Consider the following 24,364-nt stretch of genomic DNA (forward strand, 5'->3'; position numbering starts at 1 on the left):
CTCCTGCGCTTGTGCATGGTGTGTATTGTACATCATTATTTCTGTGCAATCATCCATAGATAAATTCTTAATGCTTGTATGTTCTTGTCATAAGTTCTACATTCATTCCCATTTCATCGTCCGTTTGCTAATATTCATTTGCTTCTATTTCGCACTTAATTTGTCTTTCGTCTCCATGTCACTGCTCTCCGGAATGGCTTAATTTCAATGTTCGGTACCAGCGGCTGCAGATCCAGAATGGCTTATTTTCTACAAATCATGTAGTTTTTCATTCGCAAATCCCTTTCTGCTACTTAAAACTCTAGAAACTTGTTATCCAAAATGTTGTCCCCTCTGTCTCTGCAGGTGGAGAGTCTACAAGCTATCATCAAAGACAAGACAGAGGACCATGCCTCCTTGCTTACAGCTAATCAGCAAGCACAGCGCGATCTTGCAGAACGCAACGAGGAGATAGACAAGCTAGCTGGGCGAATCAGAGAGCTAGAGCAAGCACTGCTGAACAGTGCTGAGAGTAATAGATCTATGAGTCAACTGGAACAAGAGCTCCACAGAGCAAAGTCAAGAGAACAGGAGCTCACACAAGTAAGAAAATGCACATTTAACACTGTCCTGCATGTGAACTTGAAATCACTCTTAATGTGTGCTCCCGCACGTTATTTTTTTCTCATAAATCTACTCACTTTTGTCAGGATAAACAGGCACTGGAGCAACAGCAGTTGTCCAACAGGCTTCAGATCTCCGCCCTGCAGTCCAAACTGGATGAGACTAGACACTGTTACCATGACAACACACGTGATCCCACCCAGGAACTTAGGGATGCTCTGGACGCTGCTCAGCAGAGCCTACAGAGCAAAGAGCAAGAGGTCTGTAGGATTTTATGCAAAGATGGTGTATGGTAGCTAAGATGATTTGGGCTGATAAGTGACTGTTGTTGTTTTGATGCTTTTTGGCTGCAGTGCCACCTTGTGGTACAAATGTGTATGGGTATGCAGGCTTGATCCATCTTTTAAAAGCCACCACTAAGACTAAAAATGTCTTAAAGCTCAATATTTTAACCCATTACAGAAACCTATGTTGTGATTATAGAACTTGGAATATATTTTTTAGTCTGTTTAATAAGTAATGTCTTTTAGGTCGAGGTTCTGCTTGGCCAACTGGAGAATGTGCAGAGGGACTTGAGCATCAAAGAGGTTGAACTAAAACACCTCACCCTACAGCTGGAGCTGCTGACCAATCAGAATGCAGGTCACGTTAACGAGCTCCAAGAACAGATTGCTGCCCTAAAGGTAAGTGCTGCTTCGTCTTTATATCAAATTGTTACCTGTTTTATTTAGCTGCATTATAAGTATAACTTATATTTAGACAGAATTATGCTGGAAGAATGTTTGATTTGAAAAAGACATCTTTATGCAGGGGAAATGACAGAGTGACTATTGGAGACCTTGTGAGCACAAAGACTCAAAGCACTTTCATATATTTTGGAGTTGTCCCTCTGTGGTGCCATTTTGGACTGAAATTCATAGCATCCTGACAACCGTCTTATTTTTTAGTTTTGGGCTAATCTACCTAAATAACTGGGATGAACTTGAATAGAGAAAGAGGGATAAATACTGAGAATACGATTGGTGGCTTGTAAGATATCCATAAAAAATAGCGGAAGAAATAAATAACCTAGTATTGATGAGTGGATTTACCACATTTATGTAAAGGAGAGAATTACTTATAACTTGAGAACCCAGAAGGATATATTTGTTGAGAAGTGGACAAAATGGATTATTTATGTTTCATCCCTCAGGCTAGACATTTAAATACGCATCATAAACACACCATACAGTGTTATTTTTAGCCTCTGATGGTGTATGTAATTTTTTCCCTCCAATATTTTTTTCTTTTCCCCTCATCTTTAAATCTTCCCCTCATCTTCATGTTCATATGATGTTGATTTTGTTTGTTATATTCTTTCTCTCTTCAAGGGCCAATTTGAAAAAAGCAAAAAAAGAAATGTATAACTTATAATTGAACTGGTATCTACAACTCTGCTTGCAGGAGAATGTGTCTGCTCTCACCATACTCAAGGAGGAGAGAGAGGAACAAAGAGAGGTGGGGGATACAGAGGAAGAGATGCTCCCCTCAGCATTACTCCAGGAGAAAAATCAGGAGATCGACCACCTCAACAATGAGATCCAAAGACTGGAACAGGAGTTGGAGAACGTGGGGGACAACAAGGTCAGAATAACTACACACAGAATACATGCAGACAGTGTGGAAGTACACATGGTTGATGAGGCCGTGATGAAAAATGTAATTGTCTGATTGATTGTTTTGATCTTTCTGACAAAAAGGTTTTGGAGGCTGAGCTTGAGGATCTGCGCTCACAGGTGGAACACCTTCAGTCTGAAGTCACAAGAGTGCGTGAGGACAAACAGGAGGAAGAGGAGCGCCTTCATGAGGTCATCAGCACATTGCAGGCAGAACTCGCCACATTAGGCCCCAACCTGCATGAAGTCAGTGATTCTCAAGATGGCGACAGCATCAATCCCTCGCCCGCTCCCAGCCCTGAACCTCACCACTATACCATCCAGGAACAAGAGAGGAGGGGAGGGCCGAACAGCTTGAAGCAAGAGCTCAGTCTGACTCATTCTGCCTCATCTCGTTCCCTTCGATCTCGTCTCCAGGCCCTTCAGATCCAGCTGGAGACTGCTGTGGCAGAGAAAGAGGGACTGGAGCGATTACTACTCACTCAGGAGGATGAGTATAGAGGACACGGGGAGGAGTTCGGAAAGAGGCTGAAAGCTGAGAGGGAGAGGGCAGATGAACTCCAAGGTCTTCTCACCGTCAGAGAAGGTGAGCTGGAGGAAATCAAAGCCCAGATAGAAGATGAGAGGGAGAAGAGGAAACTATCTGAAGAGGAGAGGGATAGTTGCAAAATTCAAGCTCAAGAGATGAGCGCCCTGCATGAGAAGAACGCCCACCTCAGCTCTCTGATTATGGAACTCCAAAAGAAAGAACAGGAGAACGTGAGCGAGATTGAGAATCTAAAAATAAAGGAGCAGGAGATGAAAGTAGAAATGGAAGTCCTCAGAGAAACTAGTCTCACTCTTGAGAGACAAGTCCAGGAGGTAAGAGCCAAGGTGGTAAACATGGAGGAACTGGTTGCTGAGGAAAGGACAAAGATTAAAACCCTTAAGACTGTGAAGGGAGAGCTTTCTGCTGAACGTGAGGCACTGAGGAGGAGGGAAGGGAAACTCCAGGAGGAAATTGAAAGGCTCAGGCAGGAAGTTACTTCAATGAGAGCTTGTATCCAGGACCTGACAGTTCAGCTCAATGAGAAGGAAACCAGTCAAGAAGAGGCTCAAAAGGAAGTGCTGGTGAGTGAAAACAATAGTTTACCTTGTAGCTGACAGGGTTAAAAGCACAATCCAACATGCAAATGAACACTCCTTGTCACTTCCCAATTGAATGACAGGCCTTTTAATAAAGGGAATACATTTCTATAAAGTAACCAAATCTAAGGTACCAATTAAAATTTTGATGGTGTTAAAATGTTTGTTTACATAATTAGTTTATAAGCACAGCAATAAAACAGACCTTTATTTTCAGTTAAACTGTAATTATGTCTCTGAATATACATTACTAAAGATTAATCTGGTCAGAAGAACCGAACCAGTCTTTCTATGCTCCAGGTTTGAAAGGGGGTCTGGGATTTTACTCTGCAAAATAATTCAGATAACTTAGATAAACGTGCTTCAACAGGCCCCATGTCCAGACAGGAAATAACCTGCTGCTGTTGTTTTTATGCTAGCGTACAGCTGTGTTAGCGACTGCAGGCAAGACCACATCTGGTTATAGTTAACTGCCGTAACACGTCATCACAGCGTCGCTCCAGAGACAGCAGAATCTTACCAACACAAAGGAAGTGACATTAAAATGAGGAAGCAGGGGGAAAATCTTTGTTAGCTGTTGATTTTAAAGCTTTGATGCACTTTATTTTTCATTTCTTTACGTCCTAGCTTGGCAGGATGTGGTAAGGAGAAGTTGTGGTAGTTAAAAAGAGAGCATGGAGGCTGTAATGCATTTGTTGGGCTGCGGCATGTCTTTGCAGTCTGATCTGTTTTTGACGAGTTCATAGTTGTTTTGAATGTAGCCATTGTTGTTATAGTGCACCAAAGAGGTATCTAGCAGTAGATAGAAAAGACTGAATCAGATACAAAACACAGCATGTACATGTGGTACTCGTTAAATTGCTGTTTATATTGCAAAGCAAGTTATCTGTTGTTACTCTTGTGTAAACGGTAGTTGTCGTTTTTCAGGAAAAACTGAAAACTATGAACAAAATAAAGTTAAAATATGGTATGTGGATGTAGGGCTTCATGAATACTAGTCTAAGAAAGACAATATTGATTCTAGCTGCTCATAAGAATGTTCTTTTTCTCAGACCCATGCAGAGGTGACCCTGGCTAAAGCAGATGCTGCCTTGAGACAGAGGGAGGCTGAGCTCTCCAGACTGAGGGCAGAATATCAGGCTCTGAGGGCGGAGCTGACTGCGGTGAAACAGGGTCTGAGTACCAGTACAGAAAGGGTGGAGAAACTACATAAGGAAGGACAGGTGGTAATCAATGATAATTGAGTACAGAATATCAGATATAAGTTGTAAGCAGCAGCAATCTGTCAGTCCTTTTGCTCTTTCTGTACAGATCCAACATTTGTTGTGGAGTTTGAAATTGTGGCAGTACTGGATTGAGTATTGTGAGGTTGACGCACTTATTTCTTTGTCAGACTAAAGACCGTGCTCTAGTCGACCTGGAGACTGATAACCAGCTGCTGAAGGCGAAGCTTCAGGGTCTACAAGAAGACCTGGTTGTACAGGAAGAGGAACTGGCCTATCAGCAAAGAGAACTACAGCAACTCAGACAACACTGTCACCAGCAGGACACACTTCCTCACCAACAAGGACAACCACAAAAGGGTGAGTACTTAATGATGCTTCAAACGTATACTGCTGCTGTTATATTTTCAGATTCTGCACAGTCCACATGGCACATTCACACCAGTGACATAGAGGTAATTAAGTTTGAATTTCAGCTGTCTGTCTCCCTATGTAATGAGCTGCAGTAATTTTATTGTACTAGGACTGTAGTGATGTTGGTCTAGTAGTGGATTTCAGGATTGAAATCAATAGCAAACATAGCTTGAGTTTATTCCATAGATGCATTGAAGTGCTGCTTCAATATAGCAATGTGAATTATAATTAAATTAAGATTTTTAACTTTTCCTGTATTGCTGAATTGCAAACTATTTTGATATTCTGTTTGGCATTTTTGCTTGATAAGTGACCTTAACGCCTAACATATGCTGTTTCCAGCCTCTCAAATGTGAGAATATGCTGCTTTTCTCTGTTTTATTATTGTAAATTGAGTATCTTTTGGTTTTGGACTGTTTAGATGACGTCAAATTGGGCTCTGGGAAGATGTAATAGGTATTTTCCATTTTTGTGGATGTTTTTATAGAAGTAATTAGTCAATTAATCCAAAAAAATCAGTAGATTAATTGATAATAAAAAAATATCACTAGTTGAAACCTTATTTTGTATAGCTAATTTTATCACATAATACTCTGGTATAAAAGGTGGCGTTTTCTTGTAAACCCTTCCTCCATACAACATTTGCAAAGCTGATTTTTTTTTTTTTTTTTTTTTTTTTTTTTTTTTTTTTTTTTTAAAGTATTTTCAAACCAGCATTGTTTACATCCATGTTTACTAGCTAACAGCCTTCTTCCCTGCCTTTGCAGGTACATTGTTATTGCCACCTGTTGATCAGTGGAATAGTGACACCATTGGTAGGACTGTATAGCACATCACCCGTGTATTAGTGTAAAAAAAAAAAAAAACAAACAAACTGGGAACCCACTCAGAAAAACAGCTCCATAGTGCTATTAGAGGCCTAAAAGTTCAGAAGGAACCTTTTAAAGAGGATGGCATCACAACAGAAATATGTTCTCATTATGACAAATTTTATTTTCTTCATCAGATATTTCTCACAGAGCTTTTGAGGACATTGTGAGTGTCTCTCGTGATGAAGCCTCTCTGAGCTCTCCAGAGGTTTTGAGGAGACTCGAATGCTCGGAAGACAGAATCCAAGAACGGTTCCACGCCTCTGTTGTCTGCTCACGTCTATCGGAGTTCAGCGCTCTGAACAGCACAGGCCTTGATCTCCCCCAAGTAAAGACCTCTCCCAGGGTTGTGATGGAGCCTCCACACTCCAGGACCATCACACCAGATCCAGCCACACAGAGCACCCACTCCCCAGGGTCCGTGTCGGTGTCTGACAACTTCTCCATGCTCGACTCACTGGACACTGACAGAGTATGTGGTCTAACACTTCCATACGCGCTACCTTTTTTTGGCATTTTGTAAGAAGCTTTTGGACTTTTTTCCTTTGGTTCAGATACGGTTAAATATTTGTTCAAATTTTTGTTTAAAAAAAAAAAAATGTCTTAGGTGCGTGAGTTGGAAGGACTTGACCTAACAGCACCTCCATCTCCTCTTGGCTCCACCTCCTCCTTGTCTGCACCAGAATGGGCCAGTGATGGATATGGCAGCAGTGAGTATTGCCACAATGAGCAAGCATGACTGTTGTCCCTGACAATTTCAAGTCAACCGGGTCATGGTATATCTAAAAGTGCTACGTCAAGGCAACTGGACTAACTTTGAACTAAAATAGCCTTTTAGAATGAGAGGTGAAATGTTTAGAAGAATATAAAGCAAGTCCAGTTGCCTTGACTTAGCACTAGAAAAATCTGTTTTGTACTGTATGTTGTAACAAATTTCAGGGTTCCCACAGGTCCTTGAAAGTTTGTGAATTTGAGGGGGGTGAAATCAAGGCCTTGAAAGTTTTGGAAAATAGACATAGGTCATTGAAAGTGCTTGGATTTAAATATGTTGTGCAAGAATAGAAATTGAAGTTCTTTTGATATGTTTTCTGGTCTTTTTATAGTTTGTTGACAATAAGATAAATGTAGAATATTACCAGACTTAACTACTTAACTCTTATCTCCTTGTGCTTCAGATGTGAGTTCAGAATTGGGTGCAAGGCTGAGATTGGAGCTGGAACAGACTGAAAGGCTGGATGCTCAGTTTGTTGAGTATCTCCGCTGCCGAGGAATAAACCCCACAGTTAACACAGATAGTGCTGCTGGCAGTATGAGCTACAGTGATGACCTGTTGTCACCTGAGCTTCAGGTAGGCTTTATTTATACTTGGCGGCAGTAATTCTATTTATTTAACAGTAAGCCTATATTTTATTCAGTTTCTTTCTCCATCTTTCTGCAGGGTCTGTTGAAGAAAGTGTATCAAGAAAGCTGCCGAATTCTCACTTTGTCCCAACGTCGTGCCACTTCCTCAACTCAACCTCATCTTTCAGGCGTAAAAGCCTTCTCATTGAGTCAGACACAGCATCATTGTCAAGATAGCTCCACCCTACTGGCCCATCAGGACAAATCATCCTCCAACCCGCCCATGAGCTGGCAGCAGGAGAAGAGGGCACTGCAGGAGACTGTGATTGCTCTCCGAGAGCTGCTCTGTCGTATGGCCCAGAGACAAACACAAGTGAGTTTCTGTGTTTTTAAAGAGACTTTACAGTCATCTAGTGAAAGGAAGATTTGTTTTAAATCTTAAGTTAGTGGCATGACGCTATAATATCGTCAGTCTTTGTATACATAATTGCACGTTCCATTTAGGTATAAGATGAGAGAGTTTCAGCTTAATGTGAATTTGTCTCTTGGTTCTATTGAGTATCTGTGCTGATCCCGTTCTTCTCTCTTCCTCAGACTGACTACAGAGGTGATGATGACTGGTACAGTGATCAGCTCCGGACTGATGGACGGGTTGAATCCCAACTGAGGGCAGAGCTGGAGGAGAGCCAGAAACAACTGAAATGTGCTCATGACACTCAGCAAGAGCAAAAGATCAAAATGCAGTCACTCAGGTATTACACACACCGAATAACAGCATTCAAGCACACCTTCTCTATAAGTTGACATATTATACAAAAACAGATTACGCTGTATGTTGTCAATCATATTGGGTAAAATCAGCAATTATGTTTTGAATGCTAAAATTGTGCATTCAGTGTATTAAAGTGGCTTATTTGATCTTTATCATTTGATCCAATTATTCTATTACTTTTCAAAAAACTTAAAGCATTCTTTTATTTTTTGGATTTAATTGAATTCACTAGTTTCTTTTTTTTTTTTTAGCTCAGGTCAACCAATGAGTGCCTGGCAAGTAGTGTGACTGCTCACCTCCCTAATTTCCAAATAATCTCGTATTATATGTTGTTATAACATTGTTTAGGGAATCTTGGTTCCTCAGTTCTTTAGTGATGCTAGTATGAACTTTCCTCTCTCTTCACCATGTTTCCTTCACACTCACACAAACATGTTTGTAATAATACCAAAAGTGATGAAAAGTAAGGTTAGAATTGTGTTTTTCTTCAGGTTGGCTGTAGAAGAGGGTGAGGAAGCTTTGAGAAGAGAGCAGACCAAAGTCCAGGAGCTTCAACAACAACTGGAGCAGGAGAGAGCTCTGAGTCTCCGCAAAGACCGAGAAGAGGAGGAAAGGAGAGGGGTAAGACTGGTCATCATTCAAATGATCAATTAATAGCCGGGGGCCAGCACGAACTAAAACAGGCCAGGTGAAAAAAAACATTGAATGGTGGAATTACCTGTAGCCAACTACAACAGCTCACTTGTCAAATTCATTATAATCTACATTTCCATAGCAATAATTCCATCAGTACAACAATAGTCATGTTATAGGCAGTTTCTTTTTTTTTTTTTTTTTTTCAACAGAAATAATGTTTTCATACTTGAATTAATTCTAGACGTTTCTTCTTTGCCATGCTCCTGATTGATGTTAACACCAGGAAAATCACCTTCCCTTTAAAAGCCTACTAATAATGGGAATGCTGCAAGACTTTTAATGTGAAAATTCTGGTGGAAGTGTTGAGTTTCTTTCATGGTAGTTTAACATGGTTTGGGGGAAAAGGAAAGTGGAACATGTGACAGTATAAACACAGAAAACAAATGTACGTGATGCTTCCATAGTGTTTCCACAGTTTTTAAAGATCAAACAATGTGAAGAATCCAGAGTGTGTAACCAGAGTGTACTTGAGCTTTCCCTTTTTAAACTCTGAAAGATAACCTCTCTTTTCCCCCTGCAGGCTGTGCAAGTATCCTCTGAGCAGCAGAGGTCAGAGGTCATGGCTCTGAAGGGTCAGGTGGAGCAGGAGAGGGTGGCCTGCAGCAACGTCAGACGGGAGCTTCAGATTGAACAGTCCCGCAGTGTGCTGCTGGAGAAACGCCTAGACGAAACCCAGAAGGAGTTAGAAGATGAACGCCAACTTTCTGCTCACCAACAAGAGCTCAGCTTGCAAGAAAAAACTCGTCTTGAGCGCCTTCTGACTGAAGCAGAATCTCGCTCAGCAGAAATTCACTCTAAGCTCACAGATGCTCACAGGAAGCTGGATGAAGAAAGAGACCGTTGCTCCAGGCAGGTGGATGAACTCACGAGCAGACACGAGGTGGATGCAGCCAGAGACCGGAAGTTCATCTCTGACATGCGCGCCCAGCTAGAGCAGGAGCGAAGGCAGGCGGAGGAGCTGGCAGCTGTGATGGACAAAGTCAGAGCGGAGCTAATGCAGAGCAGAAGGAAATGGGAAGAGGAGGACAGAACAAGGAGGGAGGAGCTACAGAGGGAGCAGGAGGCTGCCACCCGAAATCGCGTAGCTATGGAGACTTTGACGGAGCAGAAACGGGAAATCAGCCGCGCTTTAGAGGTGGAGCAAGGGCTGTCCAGACGCCAAGGGGTGGAACTGGCTGAGCTGAAGGAGAGACTGCGACTACTGAAGGACAAGGAGAGGGAGAGGGAGGAGCAGTGGGAGAGAGAGAGGAGGAAGGGGAGGCAAGAACAGATGGAGAGGGAGAGACGACAGGAGAGGACCAATAACAAACTGGTAAAATATCATCAACCTAGTTCTTATCCTTCTTTACTATACTCAATACTTTCACTAATTGAATGCTCTTATTTTATATATATTTAAGATCATTTTGGATACACACAAACACTGCCTTGTAAACATTTCTGACTTTAGTGTGAGTTGGAGTTGTTGAGGCAACAGGACCAGCAGCGCATGCAGGAGCTGCAGCGCACTCTGGCAGAGCTGGAAAGAGAGGAGAGAGAGATGGCTGCTCAGAGGCTGTCCGGGCGAACCACAGAGCAGCAACACGAGGCTGCATCTTCACAGCAGCTCCAGAGTAAATTCCAGGCAGATGGCACACAACAAAACCAGCAGGTACACAAGTCGTTATTACATTTAACTGCTAGGAAGAGTCCTGTAACAAGAGATTTGGCGAATGATATAGGCAATATAGTGAATCCAGAACTTTTTAAAGAAAGTCACGTGCTAATATTTGACATCTTTATCAACATGCTATGCCACAGACCCCTGTACTTTCTTACTGTTGGATGCATGTAATGCTGGTAATATAGGAATCTAAACTTACTGTACTGATTTATAAAATGAATCTTTTTTTTCTCACTGTAGATGCCGTCATCACTCAGTCTGTTGGAAAGGCTGTTGAAGGAGAACTCCGAGCTGACAGAGCAAGTGACATCACTGAGTCAGGAGAGAGCCACCCTCAAACATAGACTCGCCTGCCTGGAGCGACAGCTGCGGCGCATGGAGAATGAGCTCGCCAAGGTCACCACAGAAACTGAAAACAGACCCATCAATGATGTGACCAGCAACAGCAAGGTCAGTAGGAAGTGCATGCACATACTACTTTGGTGAATCCGAACTGTTTAATTACTATATGTTCACTTAACTGTAGAAATAGTATTGAAATGCAATGTTGGCCAATGTCACTAGACAAACTTGAACAGCTACTGTTATGCTGGTATAACACAACCGGTGTTTATTGGTTTGCAGGTGCAGCGTCTGTATGAGCGCTACCTGCGTGCTGAGAGCTTCAGGAAAGCTCTGGTGTACCAAAAACGTTACCTGCTGCTGCTGCTGGGAGGTTTCCAGGAGTGTGAGCAGGCCACACTGTGTCTCATCGCCCATATGGGGGCACGGCCGTCACCCCCACCCTCCTCCCAGCGCAGACCCCTCGGACGATTTAGGGCTGCTGTACGAGTTGTCATTGCTGTCTCACGGTAGGGAGCATACCAGGATGTAAGGATTTAAGAATTACCTTGGCCTTGTGTATGGATAAAACTGAACGCACGCTTTTTTTCAGAATGAAGTTCCTGACCAGAAAATGGCATAGAGCGATCAGAAGATTATCTGTATCTGGGACTGTCAATTGGCATGCTCCAGGTCAGCTCAGTGAACACGTTTTATGATAATATGCATCACTTAACCGTGTGTTAATGAGTGGGTGGATTTTTAATCTTAATGTCTCTTACAGGGCCTAAAGCTGAAGTTTTAAGGCAACAGCCGAGGTTAAATTATGACTCCCCACCAAACAGAGACAGTGCCGTCCACAGAGACACTGTGTCCGCTCTTGTTCCACCCACCAAATCACCCTTCAGGTTGCATAACAGGTTTGTGCTCCTCCTTAAGCAAAGACTAATCAGCTTGAGAATGTGAGGCAGAAGACTTCACAAATATTTTAACGGAATTAAAGTTATTTTTCATCAATGTGCTTTCTTCTTTCCTCAGGTCACACTCCAGCAACAGTCTGGCCTCGGGGCATTCAGGAAGAACGTCTCAGGATCCAGAGCGATCCCTAACAGATTATATCCACCATCTAGAGAAAGTCCAGCAACGGTTGGTGGGAGCCAAGCAAGGTGAGCAGCATTAAGTAAATGTTGGGTGGAACGAGGTGAATTTCAGGACAAAAGATGGAGTTGAATCCACCAAGGTGGAGGATATTTTAAAAGCTGTTATAAATTTGGTGCATGCGGGAAACACAGGGTGTAAGATCAACACAGGGTCCATTCATCGGTTAAAGGACTGGGGCACTTTCACATCCTGGCTTTGATTCATTGCACTCTGCTCAGAGTACTGCCTTGTACAACCAATCACTGATAAAATATCATAAACACAAACATGTAGGGTTTACAGTTTGCCATAGAGCAGTGTGCTGTTAGGTTAGAAATTACACTGGTGATGGTACCCACAAATTTCAAGGCATCCCACTCTGCCAAATTATCAAGCCTTAATGGAATAGTAGCAAGTGATATCACACTGGGAGATGTTACAAGGCACTGGGTTTATGTTTTATAGCTCTTATGCCAAGATCAAACTACACAATATCAACTACACAAAATCAATGGCCAGAATGGAAAAGAGGGTCAGGTGCAACAGTCTAGTTTTATCCCTTTTTAGTGTCATAGCAGAAGACGACCAAGCCAAAGCAGCATCTGGGACTCCTCACAATGTCCCAGACTAGCATTTTAGAACAGCAACTTCTACATTGTGCTCCATGACATCGCCCCATAGGAGCACAGACCACTTTTCTGTGAACAACTCTAAACATGGCAAAGTGAGGAATTATGTATTTTACTATCACCCTTGAGCAAAGAGCCTGGTTCACGGCCATTCATAAAACTGTAATTACATACATAAACATTCGTTGGTGGTGCTGTGAGGTGGAACAGTGAAATTGTTACCTGGCACCTTACCCATTACCTCTGTATGTCATGCAAGTTGAGAAAGACTGCGAGCTATGACAGGTTGAGGTCCAACATGTAGTTTACCATGTCTCTCAGCCACGTCACGGCAAGAATGTATGACTGATTGCCTAATCTGACACAATGACTGTATCAAAAGACAAAAATATTGTGTAGTCTGATCTCAGCATTAGATGCGTGTCTCCTAATTTGGTTGCTCGTTTTCCAGGAAGTGTTAAACCCATTCATCTGAGAAATGCACACAGAAAATGCGCTGCTGGTTAGAGTTCAGTACAAGACAAGTAATTCTGATTTTGTGATGGGCGGCCAACACTTCCTGCAAAACATGTTATTAAATTCCACAAAACCTGTGTGCTCTATCATCTTCCAACCTAGTAAGCAAGACTCATTTAGCCCTGCCCCCTAAAGAGGAAAGGAGGATACAGTCAGCCTGTTCCCCTGATATGATTGGTTATCGGCAGCGCTGGCTGCAGGAGAATAGGACGTGGCTGTACCTGAGCTGTTTGTCACCCCTTTACCTGAATGGTCCAGGTGAGTGTGAGTGTACCATACTCACTCCGCCAAACAATATAGCAGCATAATGCACCGCTCAGGATGGGTGCTGACCTGTCATCAGTCACTGAGTGCAATAGATTAGAGGTGGTAACATGGGTCTGAAACATACATGCTCTGCAGGTTTCAGATCCTCCTATGTTGATGTTTGATGTTGTTGAACTTTACTACTGACTTTCTGTAACATCTTTAATGTTCTGTTACCCAAGTTGCAGCCAGTTGGATTCTGGCTTTGGTAAAGATATGTGTTTACTCAACTCAGACCATCACCGTTTTTGTTTTGTTTTTTACTTACGATAGCTTATTTATGTTTCTAAACTTTGCACACACACAAAAAGGATGCAATCCATGTTGTCTGATATTTTGGTTTTGTTTGTGTGTCCTAATCAGGTTCGTCCGTTCTCCAGCCCGACCCGAAGTTGTTCGACCACTGAAAGAATGGATGCCTGCATATCGTTCCAAAACTGTCCATGCCTTATATACCCATGTAGAAAGGAATATCACACGTGTTGAATTATTTAATGACATGTGATTTTTATGAGCACATAAATTATTTTCTAATATTTTCTATTGTAATTTTGCCCCATCTCTGTATTTTGAAGGTCACTCTTGAGATATTGCAAGAACAAATGTTTTTGATGATTTTAAAAAGTGCTGTTCGTTATTTTTCTAATATTTTTACTTTTTGTGCTACTGTATGTAAATAGGACGAATGTTCATTGTACATGTGTCCAAATTTGCACTGGTTTTATACTGGAAATCCATGATCAACAGAGCTAGTGAGTTCATTATTGCATAAAGGTGAACCATGTGTTTTTTTGTATTATCTATGTTTTTACCATAAAGTTGATAAATATTTTAAATGTGTGCTTACAAACCAAACAGACTGGGTTTATTTTGTGGTAGCTCTCATAATTTAAGTATATCCTGGGGTATGTCATTTTTGCAAAATGAAAGTTCCTCAAGAAACAATCCATATTAGATGTTTTATTGTGACCTTAATACTGGATAACCTCTTTGAACATAAATTCTCTTTTAATACAATAACAAGAACACAGAACTGTAGAACAAAATAACAGACAATAAACAATGTACAGGCTCCTTTTAAAGCCGTCACAGGCAGGTAGAGGATGATTATTGAGAACAGACTTTCAAATATAGATATTTAGACTAACAAAACATCAGTGGGATTAGGAACGTTGTGTCTTGCATTAATGACATTTCACTTTTAACTTTCCAGTCCAGATTTAAACAATATTGGGGTTTTTTTCTCTCTACATTTTTGTCTTAATATAACAATTAAATTCTTGGCTCCTCTATATAAGTTGTCTAAATGATTTTGTAATTCTGTTAGCGTAAAGTGACTCGTGATTATTCAGACCTTGGCTTATTTCCCTTCAAACTTGACTTACTATAATTTTGCGGGTTCACACCTAAAGTCCCTGAACCGAACCAATGCGAGGATGATCTGTTGCTTCCAACTAGTCCGGTTTGCGTTAACAAAGGCAAAACTCAAACGGTCCTGAAATTGTAAACAGCCATGTGGTGGAAATGTCGTTTGATTACTGGTCATACAGAGTGCGGGTAAAAAGACAACAACCCCCTCCAAATTTCCACCTGGATATCGCACATCATGGAGCACCGTCAGGTTCTGTTCATGTTGATCTGGAGCGCATATCAGCACTAATGTAATGATGCAGGCATTTCGAGGAAGAGACTGCCATCAGACGGTCTTATCACAGAAGACGGCTGGCTCTGATGAGATCCTACCACGTCTTGTTTGCATTTGCCTTGCAAAGTGGACCAGTGAGGTAAGTGGGCCACATTTGCAAATATGCAAAAGTCACAGTTTTGTCATTTTGCTAGCAAACGCGCTACTAGTTCACCAGTCACCAAAACGTTTTTTAACCAATAAAATTACACATACAATGGTACGCTTCCTGTGATTGGTTGGAATGGTGTTCAAGCCAGAAGTGAACCAGAGTTCACTTGACAGCGGTCCGAGACTTGTTTGGTCCGCACCAGAGTTCGAGTCCGGCGTTCCACCGACCCAAGCGAACCGCACCAAGGGGGTAAACGCTCCAGGGTTCGGTTCAAACGGACTAAACAAGACTGGTGTGAACCCGCCCTTAATTTACTTTTCTAAAATTATGAGATCGGTGAAAATTTTGACTTTGTATTAAATCATAATTTTAATCTAGAAAGTCATATTTCAGATTTATGTAATAAAGAATTGACATCTGAGCAGCTCAGCAGCAGCAGCAGCCAATGATAGTCTGATCTGCCACTTTTGCTCTTTACCTTCTCGGTTCGTTCGTTTATGAAGTCGGCAGAAGCCGCTTGTGGTCGGTCTTCCATTTCTTGCTTCCATTCCAATTGTACTCTAGAACCCCGCCCACGCGTTTTTCAAATAAAACGTTCGCACTACGTGAAACATCAACACTGAATGACGCACATCCTTCGCATCGCAGTCCACTGCCGCTAATGCTAACGCTAAGCTAAGTCAATGACAGACTGTGTCGTAGATCGTTGTTTGACATCTTATCTTTGGTGAGACAGTCCTGGCCCGCGTAGAAGACCCCGTTACAATTTTCTCGTATTTGTCTGGGATGTATGGATGGATAGTTGACGGAATCTCGTCGCTGTTTGAGCCCGTTACGGGGCAAAATCCCACCGAGTGGCCCGGGAAAGGTAACGTTAGCGAGGAGATACCCACGCGACCTGGCGTGAAAACGGGAGCACAGCGGCAGGAGAACCACGGCAGACCGGCTAAGCGGAACTACCAGAGGTCGGTTGTTGAAGATAAAGACTAGTTTTGTAGTCTATGTAGGTGTTCACTAATAATAGTTTAACTCTCGGTACACTGTTACACTCCCCTGTTATTTAATTGTTTGGGTAACGTTATCTAAAGCAGTCAATCGATAACTTAACCAATGAGGTTAACATTAGTGGATAAAAGTAATCTAACCAGCTAACGTTAGCTAACTAACGATAAGTTAATGCTATGACCTGTGCGAACAATCGGTAACATAAAATAGTGATGTGACATTAGCTTAGATATTGTCTGGTATTGTAGGTACGTTATGGTAATATTTGCACACTGCTAGCTTAAACATTTCCTTTCTGTCATACAGACATTTCGGTTCATTGATAAACTCTCCTCAGCATAACGTTACCTTAAACGTCCATGTAAAAAATATTAGTTTGTTTTATGTTTTTTAAGGGACCAACAGCCACCCAATGTAATGTTCCGGCTAACCCAACTCACATGTATTACCATGTACACTCCTACACCTAGCTAAAACTAATGCACTCTACTATAACAGCCCTGTAATAAATCCTACCTCCATAAAGGTTATAATGTTCAGTTTTTGTTAAACCTGAGAGATCTTGATTTAACTTTCTTGTAATCTGGAAGGCAGGTGTCCATAGTTCATGGTACAGTTGAAATGTATTGTGTATTGTAGAGAGATGTTTTAAATATTATGTCACCCCCATTTATATCAGTGAGGTATAACAATATTTGATATATATATTTTTTAGAGCTGAAATGGTTAGTCAATTCATCTATTACTTGATTTACAAAAAAATAATTGCCAACTATTTTAATCATTGACTAATTTCTCAAAAGTGAGGATTTGCTGCTTTTCTCAGTTTTTATATAATCGAAACTGAATATCTTTGGGGTTTGGATTGTTGATCAGACAAAACAAGATGTTTGAAGATGTCACCATGGACTCTGGGAATCTACGATGGGCATTTTTCACAATTTTCTTACATTTTACAAATTGTTGTACTACATAGACTTGGCAGCTTATTCGATAATAAAGTAGTAGTTGTAGCCTGAATATTTTGTTCACCCCATTTATATGAATATGGGCAGACTAAATAGTAGAAACACCTCTCAGTATAATGCAATACACTTCAACACAACCACAAACTACATCCTCCAAAATGACCATAAAGTTGAATCAACACCTCTCTAAAACAGTTTAAACAAAAAGTGAACATTATAACCTTCATGGAGGCAGGATATATTAGCGAACTGTTGTATTAAACTGAATACAGTTTTAGGCAAGTGTACCTAAAGAACAGCCAACTTAATAATCATGATATATGAGAGGCACAAACTGAAACTAACCCCAATGTGTCATCACACTGTTGATATTATTGTTGTTAGTTATCACTCATCTAGAAGCTTCTTTTTCCTGTTACAGTGTTGATGTTGCAGACAGTGTTTGCCAGAGTGACCAAGTAGAAGTGAAAAGACGCAGACGAGGTTTGTTTTAAAATAAAATAATAAATTCAAAAAGTCTCCCACAAATGAAGATGGCTGTTGATTTTGTGGTGTTCTGTGTGTCAGATGTAGTCATTAGCTTTGTCAAGAAGACTGTGGCCGGGGTAACAGGTCTGCTCAGGCTGCGGAACCCGCTGACGACCAGGTGTGAGAAGCCCAGACATTATGAAGAGACACAGGTGTGTGCTCCAACTCCCACCATCAGACATGTTCATGTGAAGTTTGATACAAGGGAATTACAGTTTGATCCACACAGATGCACAACACACTTGTCTTGTAAATATCATTGGTCCTGTTGAGACTTGGTACTTAAATGCTTCATGTGTGATCTGACCACAAGGGAACAGTTCTAAATATGTGTTACATCCAAAGAGCACCGAGGACACATTTGGGAATGTTACTACAATTTGTGCATAGTGTAGCATGAACACAATTGACGTTTTTAACGATCCACCCACTCACCTTTTGTACTTTGCATCTACTAAAATAAACCTACAAAAATATATGTGGATACAGTTGATTTGCCTCCACCAAACAACCCAGGCAAGGTTTTGAAGGCTATACTTAAGGCAAGACATGAAACATTTCATCCTCTTGTCTCTTTATTTCCTTTTCTGCAGTGAGATTGTGCAAATTCCTAAATGTAATATCAAATGTGAACAGAGAGGAAAAATCTGATCACAAGTGGTTAATTTAGTTGCATTTGAGACATTCTGATGACGTGTGAACTGTAAGATCAGGAAGTAAGCACAGCTTAAGTTTGGTGCTCTGGTGTTACATTTGTGATTTGTATTCTCCATCTTTAATTACCTTGCATTTCCTCTGTTGATCTAGCATGTTACTCTGATGGGGATAGATGAACTCCACACCTCATGGCTGAACAGTACTGAGTGGAGAATGAGTAAGTGAGGACAGTTATTACTGCAGGAAAAGAATGATCTCTTGACTGTTTGTCACTTTGTCTCATCCACACTGTTTACTGTGTAGTCCTCTCATCCTTATCCCCATCATCATTTGGTCTATTTTTGTTCTTTCTCCGCAGATAAACCAGTGGGTGGAGTGAATGAGAGGGGCGGGAAGAATCTCTTTCAGAGCTCCTCACCTCCTTTAATGAGGAAATACAGGCAAGTTGTCCACTGTCACGATCCAGTTCCCTCCACTCACCCAGTTCGCTGTAAATATACCTATAGGACTGCATAACCATCAGTATCACCTTTTTGACAATGCTTGCTAATGTACATGATCTTTCTGAATCCAGTGGGGCAGGGCTGTCTGCAGGGCTCCCCGACAGGGGGAAGGACAGGGAGAGGAGAGGCTCCCTCCAGCTGCTGCCCTCCAGACCTGCTCTGAGGGTGGGAACCCCTAACCCTGATCTAGCCTGCAATGGCTTTGGACACAACCGCTGCTACAAGCCCAGTCTGACCGTGGAAGAGGTAAAGTAATAAATGATTTGGCTTTATTGGTTGGATTTATATAGGGATACTTTAATCCTGCATCGTACAATGTACCTGTACAATTTTTATGCATTTTTAAGTCTTAATGCCACAATAGGCAACATTTATGTAAAAAAAAAAAAAAAAATACACACAAAAAAACCATGCCTGATTTATTGTGTTAAATTTATAACCCGATGTGTTGTATGTGTTTTGGTCACTGAATGGGACATTTTAGTGTTTGGTGACAGTGTTTCTAAATTACCTCAAACTTAGTTTAGCATTTCTTTACTGCAATTTCTTGTTATGGCCAACTTATACACAGAGCTAATATCGCCGATATATCATTTACCACGTTCAGATCACCTAATGTAGTTTTAAGTTATGTTTACCAAGAGAATCACCTCATAACACCATGTATCATGCTTTAAGACTCTGTACCACTCGGCTGTGTCAGTTATCAGGCATTTGGGTTCTCCCTTTAGGCCATAAAGCAGAACAATAAGGAGCACTACAGGCGCTTGCTGGAGATGGTGACAGAGAAATACAGCAAAAGCCAACCACTACCTTTCAATCAAACAAAACCGCAAGAGTGAGTATAACCCCATTATTCATGTGGAATTTTTGGAAATTTCATCAAGATCCATTTAACAACATACCCTAGGACATGAGCTGATTAGTCTTCTCAGATCCTTTTTCTCCTTTTGCTCCCAGTGAGTCGCTGTCACAGGGTGATCACAAAACTGCTGCTTCAGGAAAAGCCTTTGAATCAGTGCCCAGGAAGACAGGATACACAGGTAAGATGCCTATATACTTTATTCACCTCCAAAGAAACTGATCTGAATCTCTAAATGTATTTGTTTGTTATGGGTAGTTATAAGTGATGCTTTTATTTCAGAGTAGCAGGTCCCATTAAGCTGTAATTACCTCCTACTTGTTTGGTATATTGTTTTTGATTAGATTTGAACAATTCTTTGAATACAGTCAGTTGATTCAAACTAGGTTGAAATATGTCCCGTAAACACTGAAAAAACTGCTTAATATCATGATGATGTGACATTTGTGGGATCTGTACCAAACAAACATGTTTTCTTACATCTGTAGAACAAGATTTATAGGTCAGGGCATCTCTGCAGCACTACAATACTCCATTATAATGCTGTTTTGTCATTCATTTTACTTTATCCAAAAATGTCTTCTGCAATTTGGGTATTGCACTTGCCATATTGCGATTTCTATAAGATTTCGATTAATTGTGCAGCCCTAGTTCTAATGAATCTACCCTGCTTGACTGACACTTGTCCTTTTTGCACAGCTGTCCCAAGTGTGTTTACATGGAAAAATGCATCTGCAACCAAGGACAGGTTGGTGTAGTACGTCTGTGTATATGTGTGTGTCATGCATATTGATGAATATTGATTATTTTACTAACTAACTTCTATATGATTAATCTCCAGGTGGGGTAGCTTGACCTTTAGTAAGACATTCAGTGGAGTCTTTGAGGACACACAGCCTATTAGATGTGCAAAGGTAGTCATTTCTCTTGCTCTCTCGTGACATGTCAAAGTACTCATGAAGTTATAATTGTATAAATGTGTTATACCTGTAATGTCGACCTGTGTTTCAGCAGAAACAGGCAGCAGAGTTGGACCTTTCTACAGAAGTAGCTACTCGCCTCAATCTAGTGGACAGAGAGACTCCTGCTGTCAGTCTCCCCGACACACATTCTGCACACACAGCCCATACAAGGCACAGCGATGAGGACATACCTTGGCTGACAAAGGTGAGATTGTCAGGAGTTAGGTGTAGTCACTGTGTTGAAGAAAGCATGGATACAATTTCTTTTATGTCATGTATTTATTGTCTGTAGGAAATGGCAGCGGAGGTGAGTTGTGTTCTGGCTCAGAGTGATCCCAACCGTGTTCTAAGTGCGGCTTTCAAACTTCGCATCACACAGAGAGACTTGTCCACACTGCAGGAAGGCGGCTGGCTCAACGATGAGGTGTGTACTAAGTGTGAAGACAGCTTTGAGTAAGTTAATTATATTTGGGATTCCAGTTTAGATTTATTGTCATTCATTTCTATGAAATGCGATCAACTTTTGGAGACATAACCATTTACATGTATATCACTGGAAACATACTGCATCATACATATACTGTATGTAAGGCTTCAGGGAAATTATCCAATTATCTTGGTACACTTCAAGGGGTGCAGGTCACTCAATGAGCTTTGGCCGGGTTCCCCAAGCGTACTCCATGGGGACTCTGCAAGGACCAGGAATGTTATTTATGTTAATAATTGGCTGTAAATTATTATTATTATTTTCTTTTTAATTTTTAAAACTTTTGCTATCTGGTGGAAGTTTCCCACACAACTTTTCCTTCAGTAGTGAAGATTGATAGACACTTCTTGTTGCTTGTACAACTTTGCCATATTCCTGCACAATGCCTCTGTGTTTCATCATGTTTGTGATGTTGAAGTCTCCATTGCGTCCAATGAAAATGCAGAACGTAGTAAAACAGTTAATGCTACCTACCTCTTCACAAACAGTGTATCAATTAAATCGTCGTTGTGTGGAGTGTCAGTGTTTGACACACCAGGCAAGTTCTGTTTGGTGTAGTAGCAGCTACTGCACCCACTCACGATGGAAATAAACTTTGTTGAGTGACCTGCTTTCTCATATTAGCATTGTTAATACAACTGATGCTCAGTAGGTTATAAGCATTCCTCTTACTATTCTGTTTATACACTACTGTGTCGCTGACAACAAAGTGACAAGTCACTTACTGTGTATATCACTGTTATATGCATTGAAAGTCAATACCTCATCATAATATTTTTGAAACAAATAGTATTCTCTGTGTCAAATTGTTAAAGAATGAGTCCCTGCATTTTCTTAGTGAAAGCCTAAAGCAATAGAGATAACGATTGCAATCGTATTTAAGATCTAATGGATGATTTTGTCAGGACTTAACAGAACATTAAGGATGTGTTGATGTGTGACCAATGTCTATTTTAAAACATGTATTATATTGTGTCTCTTCTAACAAAGGTGATTAACTTCTACCTTTCCCTGGTCATGGAGCGGTGCTCTGGCGAAGCAGCAGGATTAAAAGTCTACTCGTTCAGCACCTTCTTCTTCCCGAAGCTGCGAGGTGGAGGAGGTGGGCAGGTGGGAGGACACACTGCTGTGAAGCGCTGGACCAAGACTGTTGACCTTTTCCTCTACGACCTCATCCTGGTCCCTCTGCACCTGGGCGTCCACTGGGCAATGGCTGTGAGTCAGAAGCACAATGATCATAGATTTATTATTTGTTCCCATGTCATATTCTTCCTTATAGTTGGTGGAAATCGTGTTTTGATAATCCATTAATTACTTTGTCACTTTAAGATTGTAAGTATTTTTTCTTTTTGTTGATCAGTGTCAAAAAATCCTTATTACATCCACTGTGGTTCAGTGTTGTATATTTTAAACTTTTTCCTCCCTGTCACTCTCATCACTGTCATTCAAGGTGATTGATTTTAAGTCAAAGACAGTGAAGTCATATGACTCGATGGGCCAGAGACATGATGACATCTGTAGTCTTTTACTGTGAGTCCTCATTGTGCTCTTAAGCTTCAGTTATCTGGCCATTTTAAATGCTTTTTCCATATATTGCCCTGTATTCTTGCATAGTTAACGGCCTCATTGTGCTCATTTTCCAGACTCTACCTTAAAGAGGAGCACAAAATAAAGAAAGGCAGAGAGCTCGACAGCGCCAAATGGACTATTGGAAGCTTGAGGGCCACTGTAAGTCAAACTGAGATGAATGACGTATCATTAAATTGAATATTTTAATTTTCACTGTGAGATTAATGTTTTGTACACTGTTCATGCTTCTATAGGAGATTCCTCAGCAGAAAAATGGCAGTGACTGCGGTGTTTTTGCCTGTAAATACGCTGACTATATTGCAAAAGGAAGGCCTCTCACCTTTAAACAGGTATATACTGTATATTCTTCTACTACATTAAATGTTTTTGGTTTAATTTTAATCTTAACATTTTTTATATAAACACTGAAAGTAACATTTGCCTCTTCCTCTACAGTGCCACATGCCTCTCTTCAGGAAGTTAATGATTTGGGAAATCCTCAATCAGAAGCTGCTATAGAGGATCTCAACAATCTCAATTAACTGCCTAACAACAGAGACTTTCTCAATGGGAGCAACATCTGTGTACAATAACTACATGGTGAAGAAAAGGAAATGAGTGGGCCAAAGAAGTGGACTTTACTGAAATCTAACTCAGTTTAGCTGTTCTGGTCTGGAGAAATCTAACACTATTCTTAAGAGTTGATTATGTTCCTTTTCCTGTCAGGGACGTATTAACATTTTGTAATCTCTGAGTTGTAATTGGAGACATTATTGGGATGAAAGAAGAAGTGTATGTCTTACACAAGCTTTGGCACTACTGACTGAATGGCTTTTTTTTCTTCTTTTTTCTTTTTTTTAAAATGGACTTTAGATTGTTAGTTTTACTATTTGAAGTTCTGCCTGAAGTGCCTTCAGCCTTCTGACACTGAGCTCGACTTTGAACATGCTTTTGTCGATTTCGGGAAATTACTTGGTCACATACAACTCAAAGTCAGTTCTGAGGAGCTTGACTCAGAATTCATTGAATTAGATTTTTGCAGGTCAGTGATAATTTGGATGTTCCACTCTCAATTATGATCAACAGAGTGGACATCAACTAACTACAATGCTATTTAGTCATGAAACTCAATCTATCTAAGAAATATAGACCATGAAAATCAAAATACCTCTTTTCCGGTCCCATTTTTCAGTAACAAAAGCATGGTTGAGCACTTGTAGTATGTTTGTTTTGCTATTATTTATGACTTGACTGGATGAGAAAGTGTTTTTGGAGTGTGTGTATAGTTTGTTTTTCCTCCCATGAGTGGAGCATTAATAGTTGTTTCCTCATATGTAAGATAAGGCGCTGTTAGGTTTGTGAATCTTTTCCATGAGCATAATGCAAGAGGCTACTTAGGGCTATTACATTGGCTTACAGTATAGTATACTGCATAGCAAACTACTGTACACACATGCATGTTTGAGTTCATGCTTTAAAAATGTGATCTTTTTCTTTTTTCTCCCTGTATTAAAGTATTTCATTTTTCAAATTGGAGTTTGATATATTAAATGACTCATGGTTCTACTAGAGGGTTCATCTGGAGCTGGATGGTATGACCTAAAATCTATATTACGATAAATTGTCACATTAACCTCAATATTGCATCACAATATTATTACAAATCTATACCTTCTTGGTCGTCTGCTCGATCAGGGATTGTAATGCAAACTGGAGAGCAGTCACACGAGCACAAAGTACAACTTCTGGTTTGG

The 24,364-nt window shown here is 40.8% G+C and overlaps 2 protein-coding genes across 9 annotated transcripts in view; both read left to right on the plus strand.

The window, feature by feature from the left end:
• The window catches only part of pcnt (pericentrin), a 38,671-nt gene extending 24,543 nt beyond the window's left edge, over positions 1-14,128 (plus strand). For 3 of the 7 annotated variants that reach the window (XM_044167266.1, XM_044167268.1, XM_044167269.1), the window contains 22 exons: positions 346-582; positions 690-863; positions 1,134-1,286; positions 2,047-2,226; positions 2,343-3,368; positions 4,436-4,609; positions 4,777-4,966; positions 6,027-6,361; positions 6,497-6,599; positions 7,065-7,237; positions 7,328-7,603; positions 7,825-7,982; positions 8,494-8,623; positions 9,219-10,010; positions 10,149-10,349; positions 10,602-10,811; positions 10,986-11,212; positions 11,296-11,375; positions 11,467-11,602; positions 11,721-11,848; positions 13,070-13,225; positions 13,637-14,128. In XM_044167266.1, the coding sequence (XP_044023201.1) occupies positions 346-582; positions 690-863; positions 1,134-1,286; positions 2,047-2,226; positions 2,343-3,368; positions 4,436-4,609; positions 4,777-4,966; positions 6,027-6,361; positions 6,497-6,599; positions 7,065-7,237; positions 7,328-7,603; positions 7,825-7,982; positions 8,494-8,623; positions 9,219-10,010; positions 10,149-10,349; positions 10,602-10,811; positions 10,986-11,212; positions 11,296-11,375; positions 11,467-11,602; positions 11,721-11,848; positions 13,070-13,225; positions 13,637-13,680 (5,283 nt within the window). In that variant the 3' untranslated portion in view covers positions 13,681-14,128. The remainder of the gene's footprint in view (positions 1-345; positions 583-689; positions 864-1,133; positions 1,287-2,046; positions 2,227-2,342; positions 3,369-4,435; positions 4,610-4,776; positions 4,967-6,026; positions 6,362-6,496; positions 6,600-7,064; positions 7,238-7,327; positions 7,604-7,824; positions 7,983-8,493; positions 8,624-9,218; positions 10,011-10,148; positions 10,350-10,601; positions 10,812-10,985; positions 11,213-11,295; positions 11,376-11,466; positions 11,603-11,720; positions 11,849-13,069; positions 13,226-13,636) is intronic. The other 4 variants (XM_044167267.1, XM_044167272.1, XM_044167271.1 and 1 more) reach the window with 2 other exon arrangements.
• A 1,530-nt stretch (positions 14,129-15,658) lies between these two features.
• senp2 (SUMO specific peptidase 2) lies at positions 15,659-24,146 on the plus strand. 2 transcript variants are annotated; one of them, XM_044167273.1, is made up of 17 exons: positions 15,659-16,034; positions 17,464-17,525; positions 17,610-17,722; positions 18,378-18,444; positions 18,586-18,667; positions 18,802-18,976; positions 19,462-19,568; positions 19,691-19,773; positions 20,292-20,340; positions 20,434-20,506; positions 20,604-20,759; positions 20,847-20,978; positions 22,032-22,256; positions 22,492-22,571; positions 22,685-22,769; positions 22,865-22,960; positions 23,067-24,146. In XM_044167273.1, the coding sequence occupies exons 1-17, from the start codon at positions 15,856-15,858 to the stop codon at positions 23,127-23,129; spliced, it is 1,827 nt and encodes a 608-aa protein (XP_044023208.1). In that variant the 5' UTR covers positions 15,659-15,855; the 3' UTR covers positions 23,130-24,146. The 2 variants fall into 2 exon arrangements, with proteins under 2 accessions (XP_044023208.1, XP_044023209.1); XM_044167274.1 differs by having other exon boundaries at positions 20,607-20,759.
• Positions 24,147-24,364: the final 218 nt, after the last annotated feature.

Source organism: Siniperca chuatsi, linkage group LG15 (assembly GCF_020085105.1).
Source record: "Siniperca chuatsi isolate FFG_IHB_CAS linkage group LG15, ASM2008510v1, whole genome shotgun sequence".
NCBI lineage: Eukaryota > Metazoa > Chordata > Actinopteri > Centrarchiformes > Sinipercidae > Siniperca > Siniperca chuatsi.

Bases quoted from the DNA above. Each gene is read 5' to 3' on its own strand.
- senp2 (XM_044167273.1), top strand. From the start codon at position 15,856: ATGTATGGATGGATAGTTGACGGAATCTCGTCGCTGTTTGAGCCCGTT. The intron at 18,445-18,585 runs GTAAGTGAGGAC...CTTTCTCCGCAG, and splicing joins CAGTACTGAGTGGAGAATGA to ATAAACCAGTGGGTGGAGTG. The intron at 20,760-20,846 runs GTGAGATTGTCA...TATTGTCTGTAG, and splicing joins ACATACCTTGGCTGACAAAG to GAAATGGCAGCGGAGGTGAG.